This window comes from Palaemon carinicauda, chromosome 42, assembly GCF_036898095.1.
Source record: "Palaemon carinicauda isolate YSFRI2023 chromosome 42, ASM3689809v2, whole genome shotgun sequence".
NCBI classification, from domain to species: Eukaryota; Metazoa; Arthropoda; class Malacostraca; order Decapoda; family Palaemonidae; genus Palaemon; species Palaemon carinicauda.
In genome coordinates this window covers 47,181,953-47,203,485 of record NC_090766.1, presented here as the reverse complement: position 1 = coordinate 47,203,485, position 21,533 = coordinate 47,181,953, and the positions used below count along the sequence as shown (strand labels likewise).

General features: G+C 38.6%; 1 protein-coding gene across 1 annotated transcript in view; it reads right to left on the bottom strand.

The window, feature by feature from the left end:
* Positions 1 to 370: 370 nt before the first annotated feature.
* Positions 371 to 21,533, bottom strand: part of cyst (rho guanine nucleotide exchange factor 18 cysts) — a gene marked incomplete at its 5' end in the record, with an annotated part of 122,514 nt that continues 101,351 nt past the window's right edge. The window contains 4 exons of the mRNA XM_068364860.1: positions 371 to 3,512; positions 13,176 to 13,335; positions 15,420 to 15,603; positions 15,963 to 16,227. Of these exons, the coding sequence (XP_068220961.1) occupies positions 2,743 to 3,512; positions 13,176 to 13,335; positions 15,420 to 15,603; positions 15,963 to 16,227 (1,379 nt within the window). The remainder of the gene's footprint in view (positions 3,513 to 13,175; positions 13,336 to 15,419; positions 15,604 to 15,962; positions 16,228 to 21,533) is intronic.

Here is a 21,533-nt window from a genome sequence, read left to right as displayed (position 1 = left end):
TGCTTTACATGTCTTGCTCTTTTGCCTCCTCAAGCTGCACCTCGTATTACGAAAACGCAGTTCTCTGACGGTCCGCTTGTCAACCTCCTATATGCCAGGCTTACCCATTGTGGAGGGTGCTTTGACAAGGAACCACATAATGGGATGAGGGAAAATTAGTCCCCCTAGAAATAGCCAATCACACCTGGAGGCTAGTGAGTGTATACACCTTTATGAGGAAGTTTTGTTTGTGTATCCATCCCAGTATTGCAGAGACATATAGGATCTTCACTGTAATGGCCTCTTAGTCAAATATTTTTTATCGACCTCTTATGAATTAAAGGATTTGTATTAGGTTAAGATGGTGTCAAAGTTGAAAAAATGTAAGCCATAACATGATAAACATTTTATTTCTTGGACTTCTATTCACAAAATAAATGTATTAAAATGCTTTATGCTTAACTGCAAAAGCTATATCAGATCAACCTCTTAGATGTCATTACCGAGTCATGTTCTCTGGTAATTACTGTATCACATGCTGCCAAACTGACTCCAAATTCTATTAATGCCTAGCATTAATAATTGATACTTAGGACATCAGAAATAACACATTAAACCCACAATGACTGGTTCCAGATAGTCACTTTATGAAATTAAAGTTGAGTTTTTCCCACCGACTAGTTAAAGCACCAGTTTAAAGATCTTGAGACTATTTAGCAGAAATTTTTTTTCTTCTGCAAATAAAAAATTCAATAGGAAATACAACTTTATTTGCATAAAGATCATATATCTGCAACAGAGTAAGGAGTATAGTAGAGAAAAGCTTCATATCCCCCGGAACTTAGAATGCTATTCTAGTGGACAAGAATAGTGGTTAGTTCTAATGTAATATTTCTGAAATCCAGCTGAAAAAAAAAAAAAAAACGGAATGTATATTTTTGATAGACAGGGAAGCTGAACTACACCTTAGTTTGAGAGTTGCCTTATGTAACCTAGGTAGACCAAGATTTCAATAGCTACCTTTGAAATTAGTTAAAATATATCCAACATATTAAGGGTTTCAATAAAACCATAGCTTAGATCTATGAATAAATAAAGAACTGCAAATGGAAAATGAAGACTAGAATTACCTCTTCTGAAAATTGTTAACAAACTCATAAGAAACAGTAATATTCCATAAATCAAACATTCAAAATATGGAAATACTGATTGCCTTACAAAGGGTAAATCAGCAATGATATGGAAGACCAAATATGAACACGATCTGGAAAACTTTGAAACTGACTGATAAAATTGGTTGCTTCACTTTAAATAAAGTGAGATGCATAAAGTTTAATACCATGTCCAAATAGAGATTCGGTACAAAGCAAAAATAATTCAATACTCTTATTAATAAAGTGGCAAACTCTCTATAAAAGTAACAAAGATTTCAGCAACCTTCACCTATTCTTCCAAGTCTAGTCGAGGTACTACGGTGTGACAAACTAGCAAAATAGAATTGACTTTACTTGACAAGTCCCATTTTCCTTGCATACTTCAAGTTAAATAGTTTTTGTCAAGTCTACAATTCAAACTTTACAGTACCTATTTTTTTTTTGCTGATATGTCACATTTATGGACTGATTAGTATCTCATAATGCTTTTTCTTTGGGGATCATAATTTGAACATTCTCAACAGTAATAAATTTCTTAATTATTTCACCGATATACATAACTGTACAAAAGATCAAAACTGTATCTATTATATACTGGGCAAAAAATGACCCCCAAGAGTGTTTGTGCAGGCCAAAATAATCATACTGTACAATGACCTAAACATTCAGCACAATTAAAAACCCAGTCTCAACAGTTATGATGGCTATACACAATTTTCATGTTATTTTGCTAGCATTGCCTGGAAGTTTGACTGATAAACATTGAGCTTTAGGAAATCTATGAATTCTAGATACATGGTAGTTATTAGGATACCCTATGTTCCATCTGGGCTAACATATAGCAAACACAACATGGAAATAATTATTCTTTGGAATGTACACACTGCCATCCTGGCTACATGGGGTTTCATTAAGTACATTATCTATAAATAAAATTCTATTAAATTATACAAAAATGCGTATAAAAAAACTAGATAAAATAATCTGACTAAAAGAAGAACAGCATTGCTGTTCCTGAACCACCTGAGGCAGCCCGCACATTAATGCATTTAAGAGGGCGAGCAGCCTCTCTCCCCTCGAGGCTGCTCCCTTCCCTACATGGGGCAGTAAAGGCCACAGGAATGTGCAACCAGTCACATCATTCATGCTTATGTAAAAATAGTCATTCATTTCAATCAAATTTTTTTTACACCATTCACTCCATTTTCTACCTTATATAAAAACTATTATTGTATAGAATAAGAATACTGTTTCAGTGTCCTCATACATTATGTAAGCAGCATATGCCAAGGATTTAATGGGGTGCATCTATCACACAAGTGCGAGCTTCCGCCAGTGCAGTTTACCGGTAGCAGGAAGACAGTGTGCAAATACATTTTTTTATGTACACAATCCAGACCCGCAGCATAACATCACACCTATAAATAACAAACACTAAAGGGATTGTAACAGTGGTGGTGTGTGTATAAAGGAAGGAATGCCTTAATCACAGGGATAGATGCTAATCACGTCTGACAGGGATATGACAATTCTGCCCATCAAAAAAATGCCTAATAGTCATATCACTGAACCTAAAAGAACCTTAAAAGGCTATCTTGAATAAAGCTCTTCAGAAGAATATGATGTCCTGGTTGGTAACAGGGTCTTTAATACGATGACCTGGGCGTGCAGCAGATCCCACACCTGAACCTTCCTGCAATGCCTCTGGTGTGATGTTAGCACGTGAGGTCAGCACAGAAGGTTTGCTCGGCAGTTTGGGATAAGTATTAGTGCGGGTTGCATGAGTACCCTGGGCGGTGGTGGTGGCAGTGGGCGTGAATGCTCCAGGACTTGTTACTGGAGACCCATTCTGTAAGGTAGCTGGAGATGACCCGGTCCGCTGGTGTGAGGGACCCGGAGGTGGTTCATGAAGGGAAGGGGGAGGAGATGCTAGTCTCTGATACCCCACCGTCATGCGAGATCCCTTTTTCTCATCTGGTCCTTGGCTCAGTTTTAAAGGTAACATTTGTACCACTCCACTAGCTCCAGGACTAACATGTGTCCGATGATGTTCAATACGATCTTGGCTGGGAGATGATGCTCCCCCACCACCACTACCTGAGGAAGAACCTGTACTACTACTGCTTCCTAGCTTAGCAAGTTTCATAGGTAATTGTTGCTTTACTGATATGGATGATTTCTGCTGATTAGCTGCAGATATTAGGTGAGTGGGTAAGGACTGATTTGAATCCCGTTTAATCAAACTAGCAACATTAGCTGTGGAATTCCTATGCTTAGGATCTGTGCGCATCCTAGCAGGGGCAGCTGTACTGGTTGGAGAACTGTGCGGAGATCCCTGAGATGATTGCCCACCATCTCCAGCACCAGCATTTACATTTCCTGTAAAATGTAATCTTATTAGGTATATGGTTTAAAAACAATTAATATAATGAAATAATTTGTGCAACATGACAGTGCTGTACTGTACCTATTCTTGTCTTTTAAATTCTAATTAAAGTAAATCATGACATTTTTAACAATATTTTGATAGGATTTATTTTACTTTATACCTTACCACCTCCCCTCCTTGGATCTTGCAATATCAAAGGCAACATAGACCTCTTAAGTACACACAAAGCTACTTTGAAGTGGAGAGGCAGGATATAATGCAATCTAGAGCAAGTATCAATAAGTTATTTCATTAAAATTGTATATTTTGATGAATCTTACATGTCAAATTGTTAATTATCACACTAACTTAGTGGTCAGAAAACACAAAGTACAGTAATACCTTGAGATAAGAGTTTAATGCATTCCGGGACCAAGCACGTGTCAATTTGCTTGTATCTCGGATGAATTTTACCCACATAAAATAAAAATATAAAAAATGAATCTGTTCCCACCACCTGAAAAAACTCTAAAAACAGTAACATTGGAAAAACATGTTTTTAATTGTTTTAATTAACATTCCATGCTCACAAAATAACAAATACCTACGAACTAGCCGGTAGCGGCTAACGGCAGTGTGTACGGAGGTGGAGGAGGGAGAGAGAATGGGGAGTAGAGACACTTAGACGGTAACATATTCGGTACGCAACACTTTTGTAACACTACGTAACATAACCTTAACTTTAAATTTAACTTTAATAGTTAGCAACTTTAAATTTAACTTAAATTAAATTAGCTTACTGTACACACACTTAAAAATAAAATGTTAATCCTACGTTACACTAAACTTAATTCTAATTTTGTTTTCATTTTCATTTTTTTACTTTTCTTCTTCTTCCAGATTGGCTCCTTTTGCCTCTCACTTTCATCTTCACTTTTTGACAGCGTTTTTAAAAGAAACCTATCTAGGGATGTTTGCTTTTGTCTCCCCCTTCAAAATGTTACGAAAATGACGCATGCAAGTGTCGTCACAAAAGCCTAGCGCACGACCACTCGCCAACTTGTCCAGGTGCCTCTTTTTCCATAAAATTAGAAAACTCCTGCCACTTCGCTAATATGTCTTTGATTTCTGCCATAGAAAGGCGGCCCTCGTCTTCCACCTCCTCCTCACTACTGAGCTCCTGCAACACCTCCGAATGTTGCATCTCCTGGAGCTCTATCAATTCCTGTGTCGTGAACTCTTCCTGATGCTCCTCGACAAGGTCGTTCACGTCTGCCTCATCTACCTCCAGCCCCATGGAACTTTCCAGAAGACATGATTTCATCCATCACAATAAGTTCGGGGTCATCAAGGTCTGTCGTATCGAACCCTTCAGAGTCCCTCACAGCGACGGAAGCTGGCCACAATTTCTTCCATGCTGAATTGAGAGTTCTTCTTGTGACACCCTGCCATGCATCGTCAATGGACAATATTGAAATGTTCCTTCCAAAATTCACGAAGGGTGAGGTTGGAGTTGTCTCTGACATTGAAGAATTTCTTGAATTAATGCTTCGTGTACAGTTTTTTGAAGTTGGAAATAACTTGTTGGTCCATGGGCTGGAGGAGTGGCATGGTGTTGGGTGGGAGATAAAGGACCTTGATGAACCTGAACTCTATCAAGAATGTCCTCTCAGAGACCAGGGGCACTGTCGAGTACCTGGAGACATTTCATTGTCAGGTTTTTCTCGGGCAAATATTTTTTGACTGCCGGACCAAAGCACAGATTAACCCATTCTGTGAAGAAATACCACGTAACCCAAGCCAGCAATTGCTTGACCTTAAAGGCCTCACTGGCATTGGCACGCAAGGCTAGAGTTAACTGGTCATTCATGGGTTTATGGCCCAGCAGTCTCTTCTCCTCTGCCGTGATGAATGTCCTCCTGGGCATCTTCTTCCAGAAAAGGCCAGTTTCATCACAGTTGAAGACTTGTTGGGGGATGAAGCCATGTCAGCCGATAACCGAGGCAAAGGTTGTGACGAAGTCCGCTGCGGCTTTCGAGTCTGAGCTTGTTGCTTCCCCATGCCTCACAGCAGTGTATCCCAGTCCATTTTTTAAAGTTATCCAACCAGTCACGGCTGGCTTTGAGGGTTTACACTGGTGTCGAAGTCTCCCCTCTCTCGGCTACTTGCTTCCCTTTCAAGTCATCATAGATTCTGCTGGCCTTTTCAAAGATGATTGTCTCAGTCACTATCTCCTGCCAACTGTTTTTCCTTTATCCATAATAAAAGAAGCTTCTCCATCTCGACGTGAATATCACTGCACAGCTTGGAAAGGATGGTTACTCCTTTGGAAGGCTTGGTGCTCTTTATAGCATCCTTCTGCTTGAGGACGGTACATTTTGTCGTCGTACTCCTCTCATATTGGTGCACCAGCTCAGTTACTCTTACGCCACTCATGTTTTTCGACTACAGTATTTCATGCTTCACCTCCATTGTCATCATCGCTTTTTCTTTTCACTACCCTTGTTTGCACTCACTTGCTTTGGACCCATTGCTTATTCACTCAATTCTGCACTGATTAAACAAAAAACCCGTAAAAAAACAAAACACTAAGGCCGATGCTCGGAGATAAACTTTATGTGACGGAGATCTGGCGAGAAAGCCCGAGCGATGCTTTCCTGGTGACAAGCCTCTTGCGCACTAGGCCACCTGGCGGCCACATAGGAAACTATCTCGTATCTCAAATTTTTTCTCGTATCTCGGGACAAAAATTTACTCGGAACTCTCCTTGCATCTCGAATTTCTCGTATGTTGGGACACTCATATCTCAAGGTAATACAGTAAATCCTTAAAATCTAAAACTTAAATCTACCAGACTTCCAACTATTCCCACAAACCACTACTCTCACTTCATCTTGAGAATGAATATTCTAATGATCCATCTTTCAAACTCAAAATCCCCTAAAAGGATTTATATATAACAAATATCTATCAAAAACCATTCTTAATAGAAGAAAGTCTAAAAATCTGAATTAATCCCTTAAAAATATTTTCTTTTCATAATTAACATCCCTATCATAAATGTCTAATCTTATTTAGGTGGACCCCCTGTGTAAGGTGCATAATCTGTGAAGACCATCCTTTACCAAGAACTCGTGAATGATGAAGTATTACTATTAAGTTTAAGTAACAGGAAAGTGGAAAGTGTAATGATCAAATAAACACACTATTTATCATTACTTAAAATCTTTACAGCTGGAACATGGTATATCGTTAGAACATCTTGGCTAAAGGGGTATTATTTCAATATTCCATTTACTGCTTTTGGCCTCCAACCCGGCAGTGTGAAGTGGGTAAAATTTTTCTGTATTTTGCAAATCCAAGATGAGAATGTAGTGATTTTCTTTTAAGGAGTAAATTGAAGGATACCAATTGTGAATTCATATATGATATGGTTCGCATGATCTACCTAATTATATGCTGTTGCATAAATTCATGATTAGGTTCGGTGATCATGTGTTGAAGAGGGAAATATTTTAATCATGAGATTTGTTTCGTAGTGTCAAATCTAAGGGCCACACATAGCAGTTTTGATTTTGAAATTACTAGCCAAGGTACAAGCGTTTCCATGGCTCTTGGCTGCAAAACTCCTTGTGCAGATCTGTTGCATGCTGCCAATTGGGACCCCCTCCCACCTTTCCTTGCAAGAACTGCAGGAGATAAAGTGAGATGACTACAATGTCTGTGGTATAGACTAGAGCACTGCTGTGGTTGCCAAAGTTTGCCTGTCATCACAGCCAATGCCTCAAGGTTACTCTCACACACAGTGAGAATGGAAAAACTGTATGGCATCTTCCACCAAACTAATCAGGGGCTATTTTGAAAGATTTAAATTTATTGTGTTTCTGAATGGAGAAACTGCTGCTGCTGACAAACCAGCCACTAATGAGTGAGTATAAACGAGACATTCCTGACCATCAATGATGAAGAGGGTCATTTGATGAAAAAGTTTTCAATATGAATGAAACCAGTCTCCTTTGGAAATGTATGCCCTGGATTCAAAGCCTACAAAGATTACCTCACACCTATGTGTAGAAATGGGTTTACGATATGGCCTGTCCAATAACATAAGGGCCCTTAAAAACAAAAATAAACCCGGCTGCCAGTGAAATGGGTGTACAACCAAAAGACATCGATAACTAAAGCACTAACACTGGATTGGAAAAGACATTAAATTTGAAAAGTGCTTCTTCTTATTGACTATGCTGGAGACTGTGTGTTCAACCTGTTGTATGAAGACGTACAGATAAAATTTTTCCCCCCGAATGTGACATTGCTAATTCAAACCTTAAATAAAGGTGTTATTCATGCTTTCAAGGCACTAAATATATTAAAGTTCATGCAACACCTGGTCAATTCTATGGAAGTACAGCACATGATAACTTCTCACTGAAAGAGTATGGGCATGGGGTACACCATTGCAACATGTCTCTAAAAATATCTAGGTCATAAATGAAATCGGGGGCATAAAAACAATTAGAATAGCGCCAACGTATCTCAGTGTGTCGGAAGCGGCGACTAAAAAGAGGTGGAGCTGGGGGACAGTGACTGCTCCCCGCACTCTAGTTTTGGGGTGTTTGAATGTGCGCGGATGTAGTACAATAGAGAGTAAAAGATATGAGATTGGAACTATGTTAAGGAATAGAAGGGTGGATATATTGCCTTTGTGTGAGACAGATAAAAGGGAAAGGTGAAGTGATGTTTGGTGAAATGTCTGGTAGAGTGTCTGGGATCGAAAGGGGAAGAGCAAGAGAAGGTGTGGCTTTATTGCTGAGTGAATGGATGAGAGGTAAAGTAGTGAAATGGACGAAGATATCATCTAGGGTAATGTGGGTAAGGGTTAGGGTGGGTAGGGAATGTTGGGCTTTTGTCAGTGCGTATGGGCCAGGTTGTGAGAAAAGTGAAGAAGAGCAGAATGAATTCTGGAATGAATTAACTAGATGGGTAGAATGAATTATGAAGTTGTCATGAGTGACTTAAATGCTCGAGTGGGCGCTGGAGAGGTAGAAGGTGTCATTGGGAAGTATGGCGTACCAAGTGAAAACGAGTGGTGAAAGATTGGTAGATATGTGTGTTGAGCAAGAGATGGTGATAAGTTCTAGCTTTTTCAAAAAGATAGATAAAAAAAAAAGTATACATGGCTAAGAGTGGCTAATGGAAGAGTGGTAGAAAGGGCATTAATGGATTATGTATTGATAACTAAAAGAATGTTTGGAAGATTGAAAGACGTGCACGTGTTTAGGGGTATGGCTAACGGTATGTCTGATAATTTTTTGGTGGAAGGAAAATTAGTTGTAGCAAAAGAGTGGAGGAATAGAGTAGGTGGGTGTAAAAGGGAGCTAGTGAGGGTTGAAGAGCCAATAAAACCAGGGATAAAAAGTAAATATCAAGAAAGGTTGAAAATGGCATATGACGAAATGAAAGAAGAGAATGGTAATTTAATGGAGGAGTGGAAGTTAGTAAAAGAAAATTTTGTTGGGATTGCAAGTGATGTGTGTGGCAAGAAGTTTGTTGGAGGCAGCATGAGGAAGGGCAGTGAATGGTGGAGTGAAGGTAAAAGTGGAAGAGAAGATAAAAAGAGGGCTTTTGAAGAATGGCTGCAGAGTAATAGTGTAGAGAAGTATGAAAGATATAGAGAGAAAAATGTGTTAGTAAAGCGCAAGGTAAGTGAGGCAAAGAGGGCAGCTGACCTGAGGTGGGGTCAGGGATTGGGTCATTCATATGAAGAGAATAAGTAGAAGTTTTTGAAAGAATTGAAGAGAGTAAGGAAGGCTGGTTCAAGAATTGAAGAGACTGAAAGATAGAAATGGAATGAAAGATGGAAATGGAAGGATGTTAAAAGGAGAGGAGGCAAGGAAAAGGTGGGCGGAATATTTTGAAAGTTTACCGAATGTTGAGGATAATAGGGAGGCAGATATAATTGGTGTTGAGGTGCCGGTGATGGGAGATGAGAATGAGAGAGAGATTACAAGAGAGGAAGCGAGGAGAGCACTAGATGAAATGAGAGTAGGAAAAGCATCTGGTATGGATGGTGTGAGAGCCGAGATGTTGAAGGAAGGCGGTGTGACTGTACTTGAATGGTTGGCAAGATTGTTTAATGCGTGTTTTGTGTTGTCAATGGTACCAGTAGATTGGGTTTGTGCGTGTATTGTACCACAATATAAGGGTAAGGGAGATGTGCATGAGTGTTGTAATTCAAGGGGTATTAGTTTGTTGAGTGTAGTTAGAAAAGTATATGGTAGAGTACTGATTAATAGGATTAAGGATAAAACAGAGAATGCAATCTTAGAAGTACAGTGTGGTTTTATAAGAGGTTGTATGAATCAGATTTTTACAGTTAGGCAGATATGCGAGAAATATTCAGCAAAAGGGAAGGAGGTGTATGTTGCGTTTACGGATCCGGAGAAAGCATATGATAGAGTTGATAGAGGTGGAATGTGATGAGGTTATATGGAGTTGGTGGAAGGTTGTTGCAAGCAGTGAAAAGTTTTTACAAAGGTAGTAAAGCATGTGTTATGATAGGAAATGAAGTTAGCGATTGGTTTCCAGTGAGAGGGGCTGAGACAGGGATGTGTGATGTCACCGTGGTTGTTTAACTTGTATGTTGATGGAGTGGTGAGAGATGTGAATGCTTGAGTGCTTGGACAAGGATTGAAACTGGTAGACGAGAATGACCATGAATGGGAGGTAAATTAGTTGTTTGCGGATGATACTGTACTGGTTGCAGACGCGGAATTGAAGCTTGGCCGATTAGTGACAGAATTTGGAAGGGTGTGAGAGAAGGAAGTTGAGAGTTAATGTAGGTAAGAGTAAGGTTATGAGATGTGTGTGAAGGGAAGGTGCTGCGAGGTTGAATGTCATGTTGAATGGAGAGTTACTTGAGGAGGTGGATCAGTTTAAGTACTTGGGGTCTGTTGTTGCAGCAAATGGTGAAGTGGAAGCAGATGTACGTCAGAGTGAATGAAGGATGCAAAGTGTTGGGGGCAGTTAAGGGAGTAGTAAAAAATAGAGGGTTGGGCATGAATGTAAAGAGAATTCTGTATGAAAAAGGGATTGTACCAACTGTGATGTATGGATTGGAGTTGTGGGGAATGAAAGTGACGGAGAGACAGAAATTAAATTTGTTTGAGATGAAGTGTCTAAGGAGTATGGCTGGTGTATTTCAAGTAGATAGGGTTAGGAACGAAGTAGTGGGGGTGAGAACGGGTGTAAGAAATGAGTTAGCAGCTAGAGTGAATATGAATGTGTTGAGGTGGTTTGGCCATGTTGAGGAGGATAGATGTGAGAGAGGCAAGAGAGCGTGTTAGAAATAGGAATGAGTGGCGAGCGATTGTGACGCAGTTCCAGTAGGCCCTGCTGCTTCCTCCAGTGCCTTGGAGGACCACGGAGGTAGAAGCAGTAGGGGATTCAGCGTTATAAAGCTTCATCTGTGGTGGATAATGGGGGAGGGTGGGCAGTACCAGCCAAACTCAGTTGAGTCCCTTATCAGGCTGGGAGGAATGTAGAGAGGAGAGGTCCCCTTTTTTGTTTCATTTGTTTGATGTCGGCTACCCCCCAAAATTGGGGGAAGTGCCTTGGTATATGTATGTATAAATGAAATGAAGAAAGAAACACTCAATGATCGCTGGAAGAGATTCTGGCCAAAAGCAGTCAACGACTATAAGGGATTCTCGCCTGACAAAATCCACTGCCAGGAACAGATGAGGCAGAGCAATGCTGGTACTAAAAAGATGAATAAACCAATATCCTAATTGTACACTGAAAAGAAAAATAACATAATAACTACACCTTGTTATTGGTTGACTGAGAATATTGTGAAAACCAAAATATGTAGTAATTCATTATCATAATCTCCTCCTACGCATATTGACACCAAGGGCCTCGGTTAGATTTTGCCAGTCGTCTCTATCTTGAAATTTTAAATCAATACTTCTCCACTCATCATCTCCTACTTCACGCTTCATTGTTTTCAGCCATGTAGGTCTGGGTCTTCCAACTCTTCAAGTGCCTTGCGGAGCCCAGCTGAACGTTTGGTGAACTAATTTCTCTTAGGGAGTACGAAGAGCATGCCCAAACCATCTCCATCTTCCCCTCATCATGATCTCATCCACATATGGCACTCGAGTAATCTCTCTTATAGTTTCATTTCCAATCCTGTCTTGCCATTTAACTCCCAATATCCTTCTGAGGGCTTTGTTTTCAAATCTACTACATCTATTAAAGATTGCTTTATTGTCATACCATGACTCAGGTCCATAGAGTAATACCTATTGTCATACCATGACTCAGGTCCATAGAGTAATACCGATCTCACTAAACTAATGTTTAGTCTGATTTTTTATATGTAATTTCAGACGACGTAGTAATTACCAGTAGCAAATTTCCTTAGGTAACCCACATTTTGGTATTCCAGGTAGGGCATGGAGATAAAACAAAAATGTGACTTAAAGGTAAGATTAACTGCACTAAAATAATACATTAAGCAGATTTCATACTATTTATCTATAATCAAAAAGCTAAAAGCAGAATAAAATTCCTACTTAAACCAAAAGACTTTAAACTAAAAATTTAACTAAGTTCTAAATTAGAAAAACACTTATTTGATATTGACAAGATTGAATTAAAAATATTATTGGAATCTAGTTTATTCTCACACATTATTGATAAAAATTACCACTAGAGCGCCGTTTCTTTTAAATTTGAGCTTCTCTAAATCAAAATAACACAGAAATCAACCACCATATGAACCAAATGCATTCAGAAGCTGGATTTTACTCGCTAATCCATCATTAGCGTTAGAAAACTCGCAACCCACCCTTCACTGTTTTCCAACAGTTGAAGCTGCTTTTAATAACTAACTAGGTTAGGAATGTAAAAAGTATTCCTATCTTTAACAATTTAAGAAGTATTCTAAAATCTGTTTATTGATTTTGCGTATACTTGAAGACGTACGTAATAGCTTTATCAAGAATTTACACATTGAAAATGGCAAAGTTACTAAATAAGGGATACTAAAATACAAACAAGACCACCTGTATCTCCACATCAGAAAAGGGTTACGAACAGTACTAACTATATGAGTCCCCAAAAAGGACTTCAGCAATTAGAAAAAATTAAAAGTTTTCATTAGAAAACTAGTCGATATAGATATTCTCCTCACCAAAAATTAATAAATCCTAATTTCCAAAATTCCAAGCAAGAGGTCGTGCGTTGCTGATGATCTTACTTTTAATATTGAAGGACATCTAAATTGTAAAATGGTAGAGATTTTGAATAGGTGTGACTGTATGATATTTATGGCCAAAATACAATAGATCATCTTGCTAACAATGATGAACATACCACAATTTCTGGTAGTTAGAAAATAAATTTGAGATCACAAAAACCCACCTGGGATGTGTGATATGGGATGAGGAACAACTATTTAGAAAGCCAGCAAATATGAAAATACAGGTAACAGGAGAGCTCGGAAAATCTTAGTAAACAGAGTTAGATAGGCCCAGACCTGGAAGATCTGGTTTAAAGAGCACAGAGGAGGGAACTTATTTAATATCTAAACCCACAAAAGGAAAAGCAAAAATAGAAACATTAACAACTGAAATTATCAATAAAGACCAGTTACAAAATACACTTACCTATATGGTGTTCATCATGGACAGTGTGGGAAGGTGGAGCAGTGGTAAGCACAGTTAAAGTAGGACTCAAGATGATACCTTGAGCTTTAAGAGCTTCCAATTTTCTGTACAGAAGCTCCCGTTGTTGAGTGATGTCTTGTTCATTCATACGCAAGTCCTCCTATAAAGTCCACAAAATAATTTTGTCAACCTGTACTGCACATTACATGAATGAAAATACATGAATGAAAAAAGGTGTACAATCTCATACAGGCACACCTGGCTAGTATACTGACGCAAGGTACATAAGAAAAAAAAAAAAAAACACTAGTATAAGTCAGGCTCTCAAGGTTACTAATCACAAGAAAGAATAAAGTTTAAAAAAAAATATAAAAGCGAATATCTAAATTTAGCAAAATTTATGATTTATTAAGAACTACAAAAAACTGGCATTATGAAATTTTTAAAAGTCTCCTAGCCCTAAAAGGAAAATGTAGGAGTGACCATACACCGATCAATACAAAATTAAAATGGATTGGAAATAAGGAATGTTGAGTATTTCAATTGGATGTATTCAACTCAAGAATAATAACCTAATTTGAACAGCATCAAATCTACTCTCAGGTTAAATAGAAAATAAAAAATAACTTTTCAAAAGAGATTAATCGAAAAAGTAAAGACTACTAAAGGAATTATGTATGGAATACAAAACGGGCATTCAACAGATTATTATTATTATTATTTCTATTACTTGCTAAGCTACAAGCCTAGTTAAGCAGGATGCTACAAGCCCAGGGGCTCCAACAGGGAAAATAGCCCAGTGAGGAAAGGAAACAAGGAAAAAAATATTTTAACATTAACATGAAAATAAATATTTCCTATATAAACTTTAACAAAACAAGAGGAAGAGAAAGAAGATAGAATAGTGTGCTTGAGTGTACCATCAAGCAAGTGAACTCTAACCCAAGACAGTGGAAGGCTATGGCACTACCAAGACTAGAGAACAATGGTTTGATTTCGGAGTGTCCTTCTAAAAGAGCTGCTTACCATAGCTTAAGTCTCTTCTACCCTTACCAAGAGGAAAGTGGCCACTGAACAATTAGTGCAGTAGTTAACCCCTTGAGAGAAAAAGCATTATTTGGTGATCTTAGTGTTGTCAGGTGTATGGGGACATAGGAGAATATGTAAAATAGGCCAGACTATTCGGTGTATGTGTAGGCAAAGGGAAAATTAACTGTAACCAGCAAGAAGGATCCAATGTAGTACTGTCTGGCCAGTCGAAGGACCCCATAACTCTCTAGTGGTAGTATCTCAATGGGTGGCTGGTGCTTTTGTCAACCTATTACCTACTACCTATGGACGAGCAATAAAGTTTTTAACTTCTGACAGTTGAAGTGTAACAAAGTTGACCCATAAAAGACGTTCATATGAGGCCTTTCTACTTTGACTTTAATTTTCTCAAGAGATAAAATTTATACTTATACACATAATTTTGACACATTCTTGTCAGACTATCGTGAGAAATGTTGAAATATTTTAAGGTTCTAATAAGAAATATTCAACTGTACTGCATTTATTTTGGTTCACTAACTGTCTTGCGGCATTAAGAACCTTCAGAATTAACATTCATTCATAGAAGGATAAGCAAAACTGAAATAAAATCAAAATTTGCCATGACATATGTAGGAATTTGTACCTGTGCGAAAGATGTGTCAGTGTAACAAACAGGTGATCAAACATTGTCTTCTCATACAAAGCCATTCTGATTCATCCTCTCTACAGTATAGTAGAAGCATATGTACCGAAAACGCTGTACCCATTGTAAGTATTGGAACAATTAATGTTAGTTAATAAATTAGGATTATTTTTATGTGCTGAATACCATATTTCCCAGCTTGATTGATTTGAAGTATTCTGGCATCTTGACTACTATGATACTACCATTTGTTATAAATAAAGTATAAAAGGTAATTCAATTTAAAACAATAAATGCAAATATTTCCTTATAAAAGTTAAATAACTTTCAGAAGACCTGCTTCTAAAATAAATCTAAAAATATCACTATCATAGTATGACACATGAAGTCCAAGAAACTTGGCAAGGATGAACCTGCCATCCTCACCTCGAGCCTCAAACAGATATCTGTTTCTTAAGGTACAAAAGCATAAACATAAACCAAATCAGGTTTGACTTGCAGTAGATAATTTGTAAAATGTGAAGGGACAGCCTACATTGTACTGGATTTCAATATGTAAAAATTCAAACCTGTTTCTTCTGGAGTTCCAACTTCTTTTCAGATATCCATTTTTCTTGGGCATCTCTCTCTTTATTCCATTGTGCTCTCTCATGACTAATCTGTTCTTGAATATTTCGAAGCTCCTCCAATTTTTGTGAGTGACGAAAACGACCATCAACTGACGACCCACCAACTACCATCTTCGTTTTAAGTCTGTAATAAAATTAGTGCCCATAATACAAAGGAGATTAGACATTTAAAAGGGGGAATGGTAACATCATTAATGTATTTCTTTTCTGCTTATGGTTCTTTATTCACATCTACTAATCAAGAAATCTTTTCAAGTGGAGATTGTAGCTAAATCTACAGCATTATTGCTTTTTCCATAAAATGGTTTTTTCATCATGAACAATAATGTAGACCTTTTTAATAACAAGCATGAACTAATATTTCACGATACCCGACTAATATAATACTGTACTTTAGCTTCTGCCTTTAATACCTTACTACAGTATATTTTACTTGAAAGTCCTACTGTGTTAGTCTTCTGCCCCTTGTTACCTTATACTTACATGTCATACTGTGTTAGATGATGTTGACTCAACACTAAAGATGTTTGTAACCAATATATGAGCTTTGCTGCAAGAGCCTGCTGTTGTTGCTGAGAGACAGAATCTGATGTTGTAGACCCAATACTCAGATTATCTTGAGATGATCGAACTGCAAGTGTACTTCCGCTTGGGCGACGGTTCTTTAGACTCTCTATCACATCACTATCTGTTGTTCCAGTTGAAGTTAAAGACAAGCGGCTATCCTTCTTCTTTTTGGCACCAGTTTCTATTAATAAAAGACAAAAAAAAAAATTCAAATTTAGTACAAAGTCTGGAATTTTAATACTGTAATTACATTAATCCTGCCCACTAGAAAAACTTATGTGCAGATAAAAACTTTTAATAATAATATTTCCGATTTCTATACTCATCTAATATTCATGTTTCTTCTCCATAATTTCAGTTTAATCAACATTTTGCCAGTTTCTTCCCCTCAATAAACACATGAACTTAGTAAAGGAATAAGCATTCTAGTGTAAGTGGTAATTACTCTTTGTCTCCTCAGTTTCAAAGTCTAAATCATCCCTATCCTCTTGGCAACATGAGGCATTGGGAATGAGGATGGGCATATACATGAACATCAGGTGAGTATATAAATAAGAAATTTTCTTATTAAAATTCTGTTTATTTCTATGAAACTTCCTTGATGCTCATTTTTTTGTGATGCTCATTTTTTTGTGAAGAAAAGAAATAGGAAAAATTTCATTAAAATAAATATACCATGGTTAAGATTTACTAACATGGTGTAGATCACTTTCAATAAACCTATTTAAAAACCATATTATATACTGTAGTCTAAATGATACTTCTTTATCTAAATTTACTTTTTTATCTAAATTTTTGCTGAAATACTTCACCCATTTTCAGAAAAAGCAGATGTGAATACCCCTCTGCAGCTGATACATCACCCACAATAAAATATTTATAGATTCCATAAAAAAAATTTTTTATGACTTATGATCTTAAACTCCAACTCCCTCCAAAAAAAACTATGCCGCTTCAGGGGGCTTACTTTAGTGAGGAGGGATATAAGGATTTATATTACCTTCAGTCTTCTGTCTCACACACTAGATGTCTTATAGAGTAACTAGGAAAGAGGAAATGCAAGGGTTTAGCTGCAAAAGATCTAGAGTAGGTAATAGAAATATTGACTCTGTGAGAGAAACACTACTTTGTAAGGCACAGTGAACATTCAGAACCCCTAAGCAGGCCATACCCGCAGAGGACTGGCACGCTGATTTGACCGGGATTAGCACGAACAGGCTAATCTTTAACGTATAAGGGGGGGGGGGGGGTTAACAGGACAAACCCAGCACAACTAGCCTGTCCTCCCATCCTTTCAGCACTTATGACTGGATTAGAAAGGCCAGTCCCGCCGAGATTGGCAATATTCCCCGCCAGTCTCTTGTGTGTGCGGGGACAGACTAGCATGGCGACTTGGTTGACTCACCTATTTTGACATGTACAGTATTATCATACGACCATGCTTCGTCCCTTGATCGGAGAGCTTTTCATAATATATTGATAATCTGATTGCATTTCACAATCCTTTGGCTTATTACTGTATTGAAACTAATTTTGTTTTATCATTGTCATATGAAGAGAATGAGAAGAAGTTTTGGAAAGAAGTGAAGAGAGTAAGGAAGGCTGGCTCAAGAATTGAAGAGACAGTGAAAGATGGAAATGGAAGGTTGTTAAAAGGAGAGGAGGCAAGGAAAAGATGGGCGGAATATTTTGAAAGTTTACTGAATGTTGAGGATAGTAGGGAGGCAGATATAATTGCTGTTGCAGGTGTTGAGGTGCCAGTGATGGGAGATGAGAATGAGAGAGAGATTACAATAGATGAAGTGAGGAGAGCACTAGATGAAACAAGAGTAGGAAAAGCTTCTGGTATGGATGGTGTGAGAGCTGAGATGTTGAAGGAAGGGAGTGTGACTGTACTTGAATGGTTGGTGAGATTGTTTAATGTGTGTTTTGTGTTGTCAATGGTACCAGTAGATTGGGTTTGTGCATGTATTGTACCACTATATAAGGGTAAGGGAGATGTACATGAGTGTTGTAATTCAAGAGGTATTAGTTTGTTAAGCGTAGTTGGAAAAGTGTATGGTAGAGTAATGATTAATAGGATTATGGATAAAACAGAAAATGCAATCTTAGAAATACAGGGTGGTTTTAGAAGAGGTAGGGGTTGTATGAATCAGATTTTTACAGTAAGGCAGATATGCGAGAAATATTTAGCAAAAGGTAAGGAGGTGTATGTTGCGTTTTTGGATCTGGAGAAAGTGTATGATAGAGTTGATAGGGAAGCAATGTGGAATGTGATGAGGTTATATGGAGTTGGTGGAAGGTTGTTGCAAGCAGTGAAAAGTTTCTACAAAGGTAGTAAAGCATGTGTTAGGATAGGAAATGAAGTGAGTGATTGGTTTCCGGTGAGAGTGGGGCTGAGACAAGGATATGTGATGTCACCGTGGTTGTTTAACTTGTATGTTGATGGAGTGGTGAGAGAGGTGAATGCTCGAGTGCTTGGACGAGGATTAAAACTGGTAGACGAGAATGACCATGAATGGGAGGTAAATCAGTTGTTGTTTGCGGATGATACTGTACTGGTTGCAGACACAGAAGAGAAGCTTGGCCGATTAGTGACTGAATTTGGAAGTGTGTGTGAGAGAAGAAAATTGAGAGTTAATGTGGGTAAGAGTAAGGTTATGAGATGTACGAGAAGGGAAGGTGGTGCAAGGTTGAATGTCATGTTGAATGGAGAGTTACTTGAGGAGGTGGATCAGTTTAAGTACTTGGGGTCTGTTGTTGCAGCAAATGGTGGAGTGGAAGCAGATGTACGTCAGAGAGTGAATGAAGGTTGCAAAGTATTGGGGGCAGTTAAAGGAGTAGTAAAAAATAGAGGGTTGGGCATGAATGTAAAGAGAGTTCTATATGAGAAAGTGATTGTACCAACTGTGATGTATGGATCGGAGTTGTGTGGAATGAAAGTGACGGAGAGACAGAAATTGAATGTGTTTGAGATGAAGTGACTAAAGAGTATGGCTGGTGCATCTCGAGTAGATAGGTTAAGGAACGAAGTGGTGAGAGTGAGAACGGGTGTAAGAAATGAGTTAGCAGCCAGAGTGGAAATGAATGTGTTGAGGTGGTTTGGCCATGTTGAGAGATTGGAAAATGGCTGTCTGCTAAAGAAGGTGATTAATGCAAGAATTGATGGGAGAAGTACAAGAGGAAGGTCAAGGTTTGGGTGGAGGATGGAGTGAAGAAAGCTCTGGGTGATAGGAGGATAGATGTGAGAGAGGCAAGAGAGCGTGCTAGAAATAGGAATGAATGGCGAGCGATTGTAATGCAGTTCCGGTAGGCCCTGCTGCTGCCTCCGATGCCTTAGGTGACCGCGGAGGTAGCAGCAGTAGGGGATTCAGCCTTATGAAGCTTCATCTGTGGTGGATAATGTGGGAGGGTGGGCTGTGGCACCCTAGCAGTACCATCTGAACTCGGTTGAGTCCCTTGTTAGGGTGGAGGAACGTAGAGAGTAGAGGTCCCCTTTTTGTTTTTGTTTGTTGAAGTGCCTTTGGTATATGTATGTATGTATGAAAACTAATGTGAGTCTTTCTGTTAACAATGTTGTACTGTACTCTTCATAACAGTATTTAAAATGTCATGCTTCCCTATGCAAAAAGTGACTAATTCAGTAAAGAAGATAACTTAAAACACAACAAATACTAATCATAACAAGAAAGGAGGATTTACCGGTATCTTCATTTATTTAAATCAGTGTTTTCCCTGTATTGTACTAGAATGCTAATAAATCTAGCAAAGAAGCCTATAAAACGCAATAAAAACTAATAAAATTGCTATGTAAAGTGATTCAAGAACATTCACTGTTGATGCCCCACAAAGAGTAGGCTATCTCTTTAGTAAAATAACTTGTAAGAAATCTTTAAAAATTTTTGTTTACAATCTAAAATGACAATGGAGTAAAAACTGGAAATATGAAAAAATAAGACAATTTTATGTAACAGATGAGTCATGCCAGTCAATATGTCTTATGTTATAGAAGGCTTAAGGCTTAAACAGGGCGTAGAATTGATAGAGTTTTATTAATCTGAGACAGCAATATATCAATATTATCCCTTAGAAGAGACTATTTCATCATATTTGAAGAATGAGAAGCTTCCAAATTTACCTTACTCAACTTATTATCTCAGCAATAAGGTTACATAATATTTGTTGAGAAGGAAATAATTCCTCTCTTTCAAGGTAGCCTCCTTCATCTCCCTGTATTGAATGATGAACTAGGGTGAAATCGGCTGATTTCTCAGTTTGTTTACAAATGAACGATTACAGGGGATTCATGTCGATAGGATCTTGTTTGTTAGTATAAAAATCAAAAATTTTAAGTAATTTTTATTTTTCCTAACATACTTACCGAGAACTACTTTCTTTTGGAGTCACTTGTGATCCCTCTTTCTCGACCAAGGTTTTTCCCGCCGTTACCCCCCTACTCCGCTCTACATAGGCCTACCCCCGCCGCCAAGGAATGCGCCCTGAGGGCAGGATTAGGGCAGGTCACTGCTTCTCTGGGTCATTCTCCTCATTAAGTTCGTCGTTTAGCAAAACTTGGCAATGGAAGGATGGCACTCGGGGACGGAAGGGAGGGCCATTACCCGAAAGTAGTTCTCGGTAAGTATGTTATGAAAAATAAAAATTACTTAAAATTTTTGATTTGTTCCAACACAAAATACTTACCGAGAACTACTTTCTTTTGGAGACTTATACTTTAGGAGGCGGGAGTGCCATTCTGACACTTGACTCAGCACGTAGTGCCTAGAGGGCTATGGAATGCGGGGGCCTATCAGAGTGCGGAGAGAGGGTAACTGCGCAACCTTACGCTATTATCTAAGAATTACCTCTTAAAAAACTTCTGACGATTTTCTCCGGATGTAGTCGCGAAGAATGTGTTCATCGTTGGGGACAGCCTCTGGCCTACCGCTACACAGCTTGGAGGGCGGCAATGACTGTCCCAATGGAGAACCCGTCCAAGGATTTTCTTGAATAATCCTTAAGGTAGTGGGCAGTAAAGGTCGACTGGTGCGACCAAGTGCCTGCCTGTAGGATCTGCCCCACCGCCATGTTTCTCTCAAAGGCCAAGGAGGTGCTCAGACCCCTGATGTCATGGGGGCGGGGAGTGCCTGGCACTGCCATTTTATCCTCTTCATAGGTTCTAGCGATGACTTGTCTCAGCCAGAAGGAAATGGTTTTCTTGGAAACTTGTTTCCTATTAACACCTGTGGAAACGAAGAGGTTCTTGATACCTGGTCGGAGATGAGCTGTCCTTTCCAGGTATTTTCTGAGCGTCCGTACTGGGCATAACTTCAAGTCTTCCGTAATGCCCGTCTTGGGAATGGCTGGAATTGAGAAACCTTCAAACCTCGGGTGCCAGACTGCTGGGTTCTGAGTCTTCGCCACAAAGGAGGGCACGAACCTGAAGGACACTTCCTTCCACCCTTTGGAGTGCGAAACGTCGTAAGACAG